This window comes from Pangasianodon hypophthalmus, chromosome 5 (assembly GCF_027358585.1).
Source record: "Pangasianodon hypophthalmus isolate fPanHyp1 chromosome 5, fPanHyp1.pri, whole genome shotgun sequence".
NCBI lineage: Eukaryota > Metazoa > Chordata > Actinopteri > Siluriformes > Pangasiidae > Pangasianodon > Pangasianodon hypophthalmus.
In genome coordinates, this window is record NC_069714.1 from 16,023,970 (window position 1) to 16,038,239 (window position 14,270).

General features: G+C 40.5%; 1 protein-coding gene across 8 annotated transcripts in view; it reads left to right on the forward strand.

Annotated features, from left to right (window-relative positions):
• The window catches only part of dgkh (diacylglycerol kinase, eta), a 54,034-nt gene that overhangs the window by 23,393 nt on the left and 16,371 nt on the right, over positions 1 to 14,270 (forward strand). For all 8 annotated transcript variants that reach the window (XM_026910336.3, XM_026910356.3, XM_026910344.3 and 5 more), the window contains 8 exons: positions 1,230 to 1,334; positions 2,306 to 2,438; positions 7,158 to 7,264; positions 7,645 to 7,770; positions 8,158 to 8,260; positions 12,602 to 12,764; positions 12,871 to 12,979; positions 13,076 to 13,215. In XM_026910336.3, coding sequence (XP_026766137.1) covers positions 1,230 to 1,334; positions 2,306 to 2,438; positions 7,158 to 7,264; positions 7,645 to 7,770; positions 8,158 to 8,260; positions 12,602 to 12,764; positions 12,871 to 12,979; positions 13,076 to 13,215 — 986 coding nt within the window. The remainder of the gene's footprint in view (positions 1 to 1,229; positions 1,335 to 2,305; positions 2,439 to 7,157; positions 7,265 to 7,644; positions 7,771 to 8,157; positions 8,261 to 12,601; positions 12,765 to 12,870; positions 12,980 to 13,075; positions 13,216 to 14,270) is intronic.

A 14,270-nucleotide genomic window follows, 5' to 3' on the forward strand; every position in this document is an offset into this window, starting at 1 on the left:
TGAACAGCTCAAAACAGGGAGATATAACAAGCGGGTTTGTGCTGACTCTAATGTAATCTTACTGGAGTGTGACTCTGTCTTAGCCATTTTTTTTTAGACTTTCTGTCTTTGCATTTCTCTGATTCTGACACATCTTTCTCTTCCCCTGCGTGCTGTTCTCGCCTGCCATCACCTTTGCTTCTGTAGAGTTCAGATTGTTCCATTTCACTCGGCCTCCTTCACACTTCCTGTGTAATCCAGCTCATGAGCCGCAGACAAATCTTTCATAGTGATGAGAAATTTTCTGTGCGAGACGGAATTTGTTTATTTGCATTATGCGGTAGTTTTTGGGAGAGTATTAGAAGTTCATAACTGCACAACTCTTCTTCAGCGATGCAAAGTGATGCTAATTTCAGCTGATTTATTCTATCATTGTTCTACAGAAAACTGCATACTGTGCTTTTGAACAAAGTGAACTTCTTATTGCTGTTAAAAACGTGTTCATTCAACTTCTTTCAGATGCATATCTATGATTCCAGCTGTTTTCAAAATCCAAAACTTCCTCTATCTAAATAGCTGGTAGAAGTTTTCATTCCAGTGCTGTTTTATTGTAGTCAGTGTTCTAAGGATAATCCTGTTTGTGTAACTAATGCGTTAATTAGTTCTAGCGACAAGGGTGTTTTGTTTCAAGAACGAGGTGTTCTAGGAGCGCTCCTTATATTAATAGAAGCAATGTGTGCAAAACTTAAAACAGTGCCTCCCCCTCCTCCTCCTCCTCCTCCTCTCTTTTACACAGATCCTATGTTGCGATGTAAAACATGCTCTCGACCTTTCCTTTGTCACTCTGCTCTTCGCCTGTAATAGTAAAGTAGTAATGTAGATTGATATATTATCAATAGATAATGTGAGTATTAAAAGCATTGGGCATGTCTGCTCATGGATCGTTAGTGCAGCGACTACCTCTTTTATGAAACAGGCTTTTAGCATTTTCTGAGGCGCTCTGCCTGTCAGCCTGGATCTCGATCATGCTGGGCTAGCGGAGCAGGAGAGGAGAGCAGGGGAGGGGGAGGACAGGGAGGGAGGTAGGGGGTCATCTTGACTCTCATCTTTAAGAAGCGGAGACTCATCCTCAGCTTTACTCTGAGCTGAGACAGGCAGCCAGCCAGATAGACAGGAGACATTTATCTCCCTGCATCTCCTTCCCCCCCCTCTCTCTTTCTCTCTCTCTCTCTCTCTCTCTCTCCTTGCAGGTAATTACTCCGTTTCGAAGGCTCATCCTCTGTGCGGAGAACAGAAAAGAGATGGAGGACTGGATCAGTTCTTTGAAATCGGTTCAGTCTAGAGAGCATTACGAGGTAAGGCACTCATCTCCTTTTAGTTGGGAATATGTTGTGGATTTTGTCATCTGTGCGACTTGATCCTGATCTCATTGGAGTCTTGAACTTGGAGACAAGCTTTCTTTCAGTAATGTAATGTGATGCTGTGCATGTATGATGTGATATTTGTTTTGCATTGCTGAGGGTTGGTTTTTATATGCAGTTTTTCTTACTGTAAATTCTGAGCTTAATAAACCTGCCAAAGAATCACCTCTCTCTCTCTGTGTGGAGTATACCAAAGTCCTGGAGATTCTGCTGCATGCTTTTCCATACTGTTCTCTAAGATTTCCTCTTTCTGTTACTCTTGAAAGGATTTGATTAATTATTAAGTTATATGAATATTTCACACTTTAAAAAGTGTACACTGATGTACATTTCTGCAAATTTGAATTAGCATTATTTGAATTTGCAGCCTGTTGACAGACCATACTATGAGTTATAATATTGAGCTTATATTGCTTTGAAATGAGAGGGAGGGGGAGATTACATAAGTCCTAATTCTCTGCAATACCACACCCTGAGCCCATGTTCCTCTGTCAGCACCCACACATCTGCCAAGTGGGGCACAAACCGTTCCTTCATTCTTTCTGATGAATAAATTACATCAGAAATCAGTGGTGACCTTAAATAAGACGCAAACTGTGGAAAAAAACTTGCTTCGACAGTGTAAAATTATAATAGCACCACTGAACACACTACGGATTTTTTTCTCTTGTACAAGAGTGGAATGTGTGGTAGGCATGTGTGGTACTGTGCTGTATACAGGAGTTTCTGAGGGTACTGTGTGTGTGCGCGTGTGTATGTGTGTGTGCCAGCATGCTGCTTGCATTTGCACTGTCTTAACTAAAAAAAATACTCGTCGTATGTTAAAGTGTATTTTCTTTCTAGGACCTCCAAAGAAAAGTCTTATCCTGGTTCTGCCAATTTGTTTTTAACTCCTTCTTTGCTAGACGGCACAGTTTAATGTGGAACATTTCTCAGGGATGCACAACTGGTATGCCTGCTCCCATGCTCGCCCCACCTTCTGCAACGTCTGCCGTGACAGCCTCTCAGGGGTCACTTCTCATGGCCTCTCCTGTGAAGGTAGGTGCCCTTTTCGTCTGTCTTCATTTTCTTCATGTACCTGCTTAATCTTTCTCAGGTCGAGAAATGCTAATCCCTCTTTAATTATGGATTTTGTTTCGTTGATGCCTCCCATCTGCTTATTTTGTGCTCACTGTTCTTTCTGAGAAATGTGAGCTTTTTTGTATCAGAGCTTATCCGCAGTTGCGTTGCAGATCCACAAATGATCTTGCACAGAGAGAGAAAGAGATGATGAGTGTGGCAGCGCTCTTCAAGTGTAGTGCAGATGAGCGATCATTAACACTGTTTTTTTTTTTTGTGTCTGTGTGTCTGGTATGTGTGATCTTGATACATGATTAAGTATCTTAGATAAGGTCCTGCTAGGTTAAAATACTCACCCTAAAAATATTCTCTGCAGTATCATGCATGTTAATGGACTGAAAACAGTGGAAAGATAGTGATAATTAGGCTCGGAGACATACAGATGGTGCTCATTAAACACCTCTGCACATCATTGGATCTCACAAAACCAGGAAGAAAAAATAGCTTCACACTAACACTTTGTGACCCATAATCAGCTTGGTTTAATTTTGAGCAGGAGTCTATTTTTTCCCATCATCTGCAAAGTTATTGCTGCAATGATTTGATATTGTGTAAAAGATAGTTAAACATTAAACATTAATTCCATTTCTGAAGCACATGAGTGCAGACCGGTTATTACGGGGAATTTACAAGGTTTCCACAGCTGGTGAATGCAGCATTATGAACTATTTTCCGTCAATAACTCAATGTTTGTGGAAGAAATAAAACACTTTTCAGTAAATGTTCTAATTTTATGGTGCCCTTTATACACAGTTTGAGAAAGCTCATAAAGTGGCTTTGCTAAATGACCAGCATTAATCGCTGTCAACGCTTCTTAATTTTCATGAAGAAAGATAGAGTTTGTGTTTTGCCATCAGTGCAGAAGTGAAAATTAAGGGACACTTTGGAATGTTGTTGTCTTTTTTTCCTTGCATGAAGGGAGCAGCCAGAGCTCTTTTAGTCTCTAGAATATTCAGTATGTTACAAGGAGCAGATGATGTATTATTTGGTGTATCTGAATCTCTAGTTAATAGAACCACAACCAAGAGCTGTCTGAAGGAACCTGCAGTTCATGTTGGGTTCTGGTGGCAATGCTGTTTTTTTTGTTGTTGTTGTTGTTTGTTTTTTCTTTTTTCAAACCTGTATGCATTTGCCGTGTTACCCAGTCAATGTTGTTTAGGTGTTTTTTTATGCATCAGTACCAGAGCTCTGGGTGTCTGCTAGTCTCACAAGCCAGACTGCCATTTGCTAGAGACTCTGGTATGTTTTGGCAATAAACCTGGCCAAGAACCACAGAAAGAGGCAATTTGACTGACTTGGCAGATGACTTTTTCCCATAGTCCATCAGCAAGCACATGAGGTTATCTCATTTACTCACCCCTTTAATTCTGTGAACTTTTTTAAAGTCCAATGACTATATCTTGCTCCCAAAAGCTCATTGCATGGTGGTGTTCAAAAGTTTGGTTTCCCACAGAAAAGCAGTGCAGGAAAGTGCATACGTGTATATGGAAGAGTATATATACAGAAGTGCAGAGAGCCAATCAGATTGCAGTTTTCATGATCTTGAAGCTTATGGCCAGAAAAATGTATGAAAGATATCTGATGCTCCATGGCCTGTAGGCTGAGTATTTGAGGCTGAGACTAGGTATCAGCTGACAACCAACACTCATCCAATACTGTTATCCTCTTAGTTATTGACTCTATAAACTTAGTTAATGCAATGCTAAACTTTTGTTGTAAAGTTATGCAAAATATTAAAGAGACAATAAGACAAGTTGTGCCCTGTGTTCACATTCATGTCATGTGAGTCAACACATTTACTGCATAAAATTCAATCTAATACCGAATCAGTGTTTCAGCCTAGCATCAGCCCCAATACTGCTGCTCAGTGTAGTACTGGTACATCCCCTAGTATCTTTTTATGACTCTTTGTGTATGTCTTGAAAATACTTCCGGTTCAAATGGAGCATTCGGAAAATGAAGTGTTGTGTCCTTGATCGTAGTGACCTGAAGAAGTGAGAGCAATGAAGAGTTGTTGAAGCCAGCTCAGAAAGGTAAACGTCTAGAGTGGCTGGAGAGCCTGTGCGTTTGGAGCAATCATTGCTGCTTATATTTCTCTTCGATTTCCTGCACCAGCAAATCAATAAGGATTGATGTGCGACATGGGCCCCAACAACAGAGGCATACTCGATATTTCTCACTGTCTAATTTGACAGAGACATCCGGTCCATTAGCTGCACGTCGTATACAGTCTCACGATCACTCGACATTACCAAGTGTTCCGCAAATGGTTTGCTAACAGCTCCGAGAATGACATTAGCCTTATTGATTAGAGCCTTGTTTTCAGAGCCATGGAGAATGTTTGGGGAGAGGATCAGCTCAGATTGCAGCTGAAGTGTAGAGCTATAGGGAGATGAGGCATTTGCTTATTGCTAATGTGGCTTTGGTAAGAGAGGGCTTTCTGAGACTTCACATCAGAGACTCGGTAGATGTGCCTCCTCATTTATTATTGAGAGAGAGTGAAGCAGAGAGTGAAATGTCTAGGTCCACGCAACATGTTCGAAATGCTGTGCCCCATTTTCTGCAAACACTTCTGCACAGTTCTCTGGTCTTGCAGCACACAGTAAGGAAACGACCAGAAACACTCTGTGTGTGATGGTGCAGTGAGAGGAGTGGGGAAGGTTAACCCCACCACTATGATAAGCGGTGTCACTGCAAATCTGACTAATCGAGCAGGTAACTGGAGACCTGGCAGCATATGGCAGAATAGAGGAGTGATCTGATCAGACATGAAGATAGGAAGATTTCACTGAACTTCAGCGTGTGAATCTTTACACACCAGCACCGACTCAGTGTTTGCATGTCGCATACGGCGTGGGCGTTTGGTTTCTAGATACATACTCTTTAGTATGATTCAGGCATTGTGCTTTGCGAGCCAGGCTTTAAACAGAGACCAGCAGCATGAGATTAGTGGTTGTGCAGCTTTGCAGTGTACTCGTTAGTAATCAGTACAGATATCTACATTGATTAGGAGGTGTTTTGGAAAAATGGCTTACTGTACACTTTGAGTGCATTGGCTGAAGCAGGCAAACTGTTGTTAAAAGATTGCAGCCAATCAATCAACCACTTATTCCTCAATGTGGACCCAGCCAGATGAACATTTTTAATCTGATTAAACCTGCAATGCAATTTAGTAGAGGAAATCAGAGAGTTGCCAGCCATTTGCTTATTGCTCCTCACCCACACAAGTGGCGTGGGGAGTGGAACAGAATGTGCAAATGTGTGTGTGCATGTATGGAAGTTGATCTGTTGACTCAATTTACTCTTATCGGGCCATATTCAGAGTTGGCAACTTAAGCTCATAAGATAAAGTTCAAAGTTCAAGATTAAGTTGGCAACTTAAGTTTAAAAGCCATCGGTATCCACACACATCTTTCAAGTTCAAGTCCTTATTTACATTTTCTGGGTGGTCCATTTAAATTATTAAAATTACCCACAAGCAGTTCATGCCCACAAGATTTTTCTTGTGTTACTTTGGCAGGAGTTTGGCTGACTGATAAAGCAGTTACCTCTTAGGGCCTGATACACTAAGCTGTTTGCACCCGTTTACAGGCATAACCGAGCCTAAAGCTGCAATTTATGCATCATGTACATGTCAACATGCAAACTGCATTTTTTTCATTCATATGCATTGTATGAGGGAGAATTGTCTGAAAAAGTGTGATTCTGCACAAATTCGGGCTGAGAAATGGGATTTGTGACTGATTACATATTCCTTTTGATGTAATAATCTTAGTGGCGGCCAGTTTTCCATGTGATTTTGTCCACCTTCCGGAACCAGGTGTTTTTATTTATGACAAAATGTGTAATAACAAAAGAGTAGTTTACGATGTTAGTGAAAGAGCTATTTTCAGGAACGTCACGCAGATCTGCCAACAAGATCTAGTGAAAGGACATACCTCAGGAACACATACAACACATCTAAGATGTTTCACCTCTAAGATGTTTAACACATTAAATACACAATTTTTGTGACAGTTAACCACAAGAAACAAAGAATAAAGTGCAATTTCACACTTTTACACAGCTATCTTTTCATCAGAACCAATTAGTAATAAAATTGCATGCTAGCCATGTGAATGCTCTTCATGCAATTTACTTTTTTTTTTTTTTTTTTTTACATGAATCGTAATTTAATACAAACTTCCTTTATTACCACATTATCTTTGTTACTGAACTTGCAATTCCTCTTTAGTCATGAGCTTTTTGACAGCTCTGTGGTTGACCATACTTTACATCAGTATTTTGTTCCTCACACAGTGTGCATTTATTAAGCGATTCCAGGCACAGCTCCTGCCTTAGTAAATTGAATGTTAATTTCAGCCGTTGATTGCGGTCACATTAAGTTGTATTTTGCACTGTGCCTCCTGACAAATGTACGTCTAATCCTTAGATTTTAAATTGATTTTCATTCAGTTTGGGCGATTTCATCTATACATTATTAGGATTTATTTAAGGGCTGGTTCTATTATTGGTTATTCTCATTCATAATTCATGTCTTTGAAAAGTCCTTATAGAAACAGTGAATTGCACTGCCACAGTGAAACTGCAGGCTTTCTGCTAAAGGGACTCATAACTGTTTTTCTTCTTTCTTTGCAGTGTGTAAATTTAAAGCCCACAAAAGGTGTGCCGTCAGGGCCACTAACAACTGTAAATGGACCACACTGGCGTCTATTGGGAGAGACATCATTGAGGATGAGGATGGGGTGAGTGACATCTGAAGGCTTGAAATCATGCTTTTTTTCACATGCCTAGTCTAGACAGAATAAACAACAGAAGATCAGAAAGCCAGAAGAAGAGGAAATACAATTATATGAAGATTATAGGCAGAGGGAGTAAATGCAAGAAAAAGAGAGGTTGAGAGCAAGAAGGAGAGGGTAGGTCAGCCCAAGGTATTCAGAGCGGGGGAAAAAGAGAGAGAGGTTGAAGCTGGGATTGAAGCATGAGGGAAGTGGACAGTGGCTTTAACAACAGAAGCCCAGAAAAGCCAGGAGAGAGACAACAGTACAGGAAAAATAGTCAGGGGAAAGGAACACTAATCCACTTAATATAACACAGTATCTGGTTTTTTTTTTTTGTTCCATAGATTGCAATGCCACATCAGTGGCTAGAGGGCAACCTTCCAGTCAGTGCCAAGTGTGCTGTGTGTGACAAAACGTGCGGTAGCGTGCTGCGCTTGCAAGACTGGCGCTGTCTATGGTGCAAAGCTATGGTAAGGTCTTAGTATTCTAAAAATGGCCATGTAACTGCAAATTTATGGTTTCAGTTTAAACCAGAGGTCTTCAATCTAATCCACAAAGGGCCAGTGTGGCTGCAGGCTTTCATTCCATCCAAGCAGGGAGCCACACCTGATTTCACTTGTTTAATCAGTTCAACTTAGTCTCCAATCAACAATCAAGTGTGCCTCCAATTTGGCTGTAATGAAAGCCTGCAGCTACACCGGCCCTTTGCGGATAAGATTGAAGACCCTTGTTTAAAGCATTAAAGTTGGTGGGACAAAGAATTGTTCTTTATTAGTTGATTGAGCCTACTGAGCATATGGATAAGCCCCTGTAGAGGCTGTGATCCTGAAACTCAGAATGTGTTTCTGCTTTAACAGGTACACACAGCCTGCATGGACCTCTACCCCCGCAAGTGTCCTCTGGGCCAGTGCAAAGTGTCCATCATCCCCCCCACTGCCCTCAACAGTATTGACTCTGATGGTAGGCCTCTTAATTTTGACTCTGTTTCATACCCAAAGTTTTTTCTCACTTCTAGAATTTCTAGATTTTTTTGTCCACCTCTCCCATGCGGATCGGATTTATTCTTTAATGTATGTTGAATGACAGTGAGGATAAATAAATGATATTTATGTAACAGATGAACACAAAATGCAAGGTCACTGCAGTCGTCTTCACAGTATCCTGAGGTCTGATTGACAGTAATTGTAGAAGACGGCGCAGTGATGGGTTCTGATTGAGTATGCTTGTGCATTTGTGTGTGTTTTGTTAGAGTAGATGGAGCTCATTTGGTTTGCAAATCCCTCTCACAGCAGTAAGACTAATACCTCTTTCCTTGGCCTTCTGAACTGTTGTGATTAGATCAGGGATGTGGAGGACGTGTTCTCTCGGTCATCTAAGACACAGTAGCACAGTGTGTTGTAATATCCCTTTACATTGTTTCCATTCTCTCCTCGAGTGAGCGGTCTTGTGCCCGTGCCACATGGAAAGTCACTTCTTCTGCAAGCAAACTATCTTCTGTGTATGTAAACATAATAGCCTGTGATAGGCCATGAGCTCGGAAAATTCAAGATGAAAGCAAACAGTAGATTTTCCCCTTGTCTCTCCCTCTTTTTCCCTCTCCTGCTTCTTGATGCATTACTAACCTGATGCGGCGGCTTCGTCGCTGGACTGTTTACTGAACCAGCCATCTTTGCGCATTTGCTACTGGAGGTGTGTTTTCCAGGAAATTGCATGCTCCTGATTATTGATGGCTAAATAAAATGCTGTTTGCAATAGTAGTAGTGTGAAGGTCTATTAATAGAGCTGCGCACTGGGAGGTTACCTTCGGTGTTTCCGTGTCAGTGTGTGTGTGTGCCCTGATCTTTGAGGACATCCTTTATTGATCAGGCCTCAAAGCCCATGAGGGAAAGAGCTTTCTCTTTTTATTAGAGGAGTGTGTATCAGAATGAAATGTTCGTTTGCACTTAAACACAAATGCAACAGAAACTAGATTTGCTTTTCCAAAAGAAAATACACTGTACTTGCAAGTAACTGAAATAGATGGGAGGGATAGGAAGATGGATGCAAGGAAAGAAAACACAAAGACCAAAAGAAATAAAGATGGCGAAAGAAGAAGGAGAGAGAGAATGTGATACTGGGAGAAAATAAGAACAAAAGAAAGTGTAAGAAACAGATAGACTAAGGGAGTGAAAGAAAGAGAGCGAGGAAGAAAACAGTGGGGAAGAAAAGAGACGAAGAATGAAAGACAGGAAAAAAGTGACAGGGAGAATAAGAGAAGTATGAAAGAAGCAGAAAGAGGGAGACAAAAAGAAGGAATAGAAGATTGATACGATAAGAGGTAGGCAGATATACAAAGAGAGAAAAAAGAGAGAGAGAAAGAATGAAAGCGGCACCACCTTCACAGTGAGAACCCCATAGAAGCGATTGTAACAGGCATTTGGAGTGCACCCGAACATCATTTTTTGAAGCTGAAAAGCTGAATGATTTTTATAAATTCTGAGTTATGAGTTTTAGTGGAATGCAGAATTAAAGCAGAGCTGCTGATTGATCCGCCGTAAAGATCCGTTGTGACATTATCTGTGGCAGCTGGAATTCAAACTGATAGACAATCTAATTGGTGAGATTTGCATTTATAGTCTGATTTAATATTATTGGTTGGCTTTGCTAGTAATATGAAGAATAAGAAGAATGACAGCAAAGCAGCCAGCATAGATTACTGTGCAGTTCTGAGGAGCGAGTGTGTGTACGTGTGCACTATGGTGGATAAAGAAGGAGCTTCCCCTCTGCCCTCAATCCCTCACATGCAAGGGATATCCTCCTCTGAGCTAAATGGGTAGTGGGTAGTAGAGTGGCATCTTAATTGGCCACCGACTGCCTTTGGCACGTGTATGAGCTTCGTGACTGTGGTACTTCTGCTGAAAGTAGAAAGAGGGAGGAAAAAGCGAGAAAAAAAGACAGAGCAAGACAGAAGGAAGAAGTGGGGAGAAACAAGAAAGGAAAGACGAATAAGAGGATGATGGAAGGGAGGAAAGGGATAAAACACATTTGTGCTGTGTAGAACATCCACACATTAATGTTTCCACAGATGCTCATGCACATGGAGATGTTGATGTAAATCAGACACATGAGGTCTCTCATAAATATGGTGCGTTATTGCTTGGTTATCGCTTGTGTAGGCTGGTGTGTTTCCACAGTGCTCAATGCACATGCTGCCAGCATGTGACCCGCTCCACTCTGAAACAGTCTGATGCTGTAGGGAAGCTCACTTAGTCCTACTGTCTCTCTCACACACACATACACACACACAAACACAGGGGAGACCTGTAGTCTGAAGTTCCTATAAAACATCCATTTAAAGATCAATACACCACAAAGTGAGACTAATAGACAGAAGAATTGAAAGCATCAGGATTGTTTCAGTTCGCTTTCAGCATTCCAGAGAATTGGTCATTGTTGATATAAATGGTCATTGTTGATTGGTCATATTTATTTCTTTGCTCCTGTGCGCTATACAAAGTCTCTGACATGCGCAGATTTGACACTTTACTGTAGTGTTCAGAATCAGGCTTAAGGGTAGTGTTCATGGAGCTGCATGTCACCTGCGAAGATCCTTAATGACAGGTGACACAAACATACACAGTTGCAAAGCCTTATTCTAGTTGGACATAAAGATTTCGCCTTCAATATTATTGATATTAACATAAGACCTGAGTCAAATCACAGATTTTTGTTATTGTGTTATTACACTTACTGGACTGACTTACATTAGAACATCACGAACACCATGTTCGAACTGACTTTCTAGCTCTGTTGGAAAGTTGAATAAAGGTCACTTTCACAAAAGAGGCTCTGCATTGTCTCCTGAACTAACATTAACATGAATATCTGATTTATAATAGCAGGCGTTTGGCTGACCCTTAAGCAATGTGTGTTTCTTATTTCTGCTTACAAGACTTTTATGAATATTTATGACAATGTCAAGACACTATAATGACAGAGGTATTTATATTTTTTCCTTACCATAAATCAGAATGAGTTTGTTTTTGATCTTGGACATGTTACAGGATCACCGTTATGACGCTCTGACATATCAGAAGTACACTGAGCACAGAGGCAGCTGTCATAACATTCTAAATTCAAATACAAGAATCAACCTGGAAAATGTCATAAAACAAGCTTGGATGCTTATTGGAATAAGCCTTTTTAAATACATGAGTGTATTTCAGTTGTCATGAATACCATATACAGTTCAACACTATCAATGTTACAAACAATAATATTGACACAAACCCATTTTGTGATGAGCGATGCCTGTAAATAATCAGGTCAAGTGGGTTTTTATTGTCATTCCTCTATAAAGCTTGTATACAAGAAATGTCGTTTCTCCAAGACCACGGTGCAACAAATAACAATATGCATACTGTTATGTGTTGCATCATGGTCCTGGAGAAACGAAAAGACTACACTGTGTGACGAGTGCAGGACATTAAATACACAGAACAGAACAATAAATACACAGGATAATAAATACAAAGAACATGGGCTGTACACTGTAAACTACTGGTAGAGTAGCAGCAATACGTTTAGTGTTCATAAAGTGTCTGAAGCAGCTTTGTAAAGTGCGGTGTGCAGCAGTATTAAGTCATATTGGGTTAGGTGATTGACTGGCCCAGGTGAGCATTTAGAGGCAGCAGGATGTTGAGTGATCTGACTGCCTAAGGGAAGAAACTGTTGGGAGGTCTGCTGGTGGTGGCATGGATGCTCCTGTACCTTCTACAAGATGGCAGGAGGGAGAAGAGTCCATGGGAGGGGTCGTCTGCAATACTTGTGGCTATGCAGATGCAGCGGTTGTTTTATGAGGTTTTACTGATAAACCCTGAGAACCAATTCACGCAAGAAGTACAACAAACCCTACATTGTTCAACTGGTTGTAGTGCCTTTTTAAAATCAGCTTTGTTGTGGCATCACAGCAAAACAACACTTTTGTATTGTATTTTACACAAACACAATATATTGTATCATATAAACACAGAAAGAAACTTACAACACCCCATGTATCATATCATAAATATTGAAGGTTTATACCAGTCACATTGTTTTCATTTCCTCCCTTAAAGCTGTAGCCCTCAGTGGAAGGGAAAGCATACCCTTACTGCAAATTAATGTGACTCAGACTTTTCTAGTATTAAATAGGTTGTTAGTCATTGGCCTTACATAACTCTCATCTTCCTCGAGGAATAAAAGCATGCATAAAGATTCTTCTTGTGATTCATACTTGTGAAAGCACTTTACTAAGTGTATTTCTTTTCCATTTCTGGACAGGCTTTTGGAAAGCCACCTGTCCCCCATCATGTGCCAGCCCACTTCTCGTTTTTGTTAATTCCAAAAGTGGAGACAACCAAGGAGTGAAATTTCTGCGCCGCTTCAAACAGCTACTCAACCCTGCTCAGGTCTTTGACCTAATCAATGGTGGACCTCATTTAGGGTGAGTCATCCTGAAACCTGTGGCTGCAGGCAGTAAGATATGCCATTTTCCAGCTGTATTATGCAAGCCATAAAGTTCTGAACATTACTGTTGTGATACTTTTCAGGCTACGCTTATTTCAGAAGTTTGATAACTTCCGAATCCTTGTATGTGGAGGTGATGGCAGTGTTGGCTGGGTCCTGTCTGAAATTGATAAACTCAATCTTCACAAACAGGTATGTCTGTGCTCTTAGTAAGATTATTAATAAGTGAAAAGAGTTGTGATGGGTTCCGTGAAAGAGACGAATGAAGATGTTTACTCTTATTGGCAGTGCCAGCTGGGTGTATTGCCTCTAGGCACGGGAAACGACCTGGCGCGTGTGCTCGGCTGGGGGCCGTCATGTGATGATGATACGCAGCTCCCTCAGATACTGGAGAAACTGGAGCGAGCCAGCACTAAGATGCTGGATAGGTACAAACACCTCACTCCTATAGAAACAACAAACCTTGAACACTTCCCAAAATGTCTTAGGCATAGTCTGTGCACTGTGATGAACATATACAGTTTAATTTAATTTATCACTCTCTAGTTGGCAGCAAATTCAAATTCTGACGATGCCACAGCCATTTGTGGAGGTAGCCAAGGGAGCAAAATTGGCCGTACTCTCTGGGTGGGAGGGGTGATATACTCTCTCCCCATGTCTATTCCAATGACACTAGCCAATCATCGGTATCTGTGAGCTCACGTATGCGGAGGAGGGCAGATAGGGTTTTCATCCGAGTGCGTTATGCTGCCCTGTGACGCAGCATGAGCAGCAGTTAAAAAAGTTGTGGCTGGCTGGCTTCACATGGAATAAAACGGGAGGAATAAAACAGGAAAAAGAAATTTAGTTTATAGCAATAAGAATGTTGTACAAGCTTCATAGATGTCCTTTCAACATCATCTTCAAATATCTTCAAACTATTAATAGTGAAAAAACAAAATGTTAAAAATAAGTTACCTTTCTGAATGTAATAATAATAATTAATAAATAATTAGTAATCCAATAGATATTAGATTAATCTAATAATATATTTTGACTGTCATACTCTGCCGTCTTCAGACCAGCTCATGGCATTTTTTAATATCGAAGATTTCTACTGTGTGTAGCTAGACAGTAAACTGAGGTACATTTTTCCATTATAACCTTTTTCAATCAGGTGTATGAATAAAGAACAAAATAAGAATAAAATGGAAAACAAGGCACTGGATTTACAGGTAAAAGTGTAAAATAGGACAATGCTAAGAAAGCCTTTTAGCAAACATTGCGTAGCTTATTTGCTGTGTTTACCCTGTTCATTAGCTGCCTTAACAGTTTTTTACTTTTTTAGTGTTTAAGGTTTTAAAGACTGGGTTGCAACCACATGTTTGGGCAAAAATGGTTCTTTCTGACACAGTCATTTTCACATAGTTCAGGGTTATTTCCTAACAGACTCTTTTTGTTGCAACCCCAAATGTAATACTTGCAGTGCAATTTAGTTGAGCAA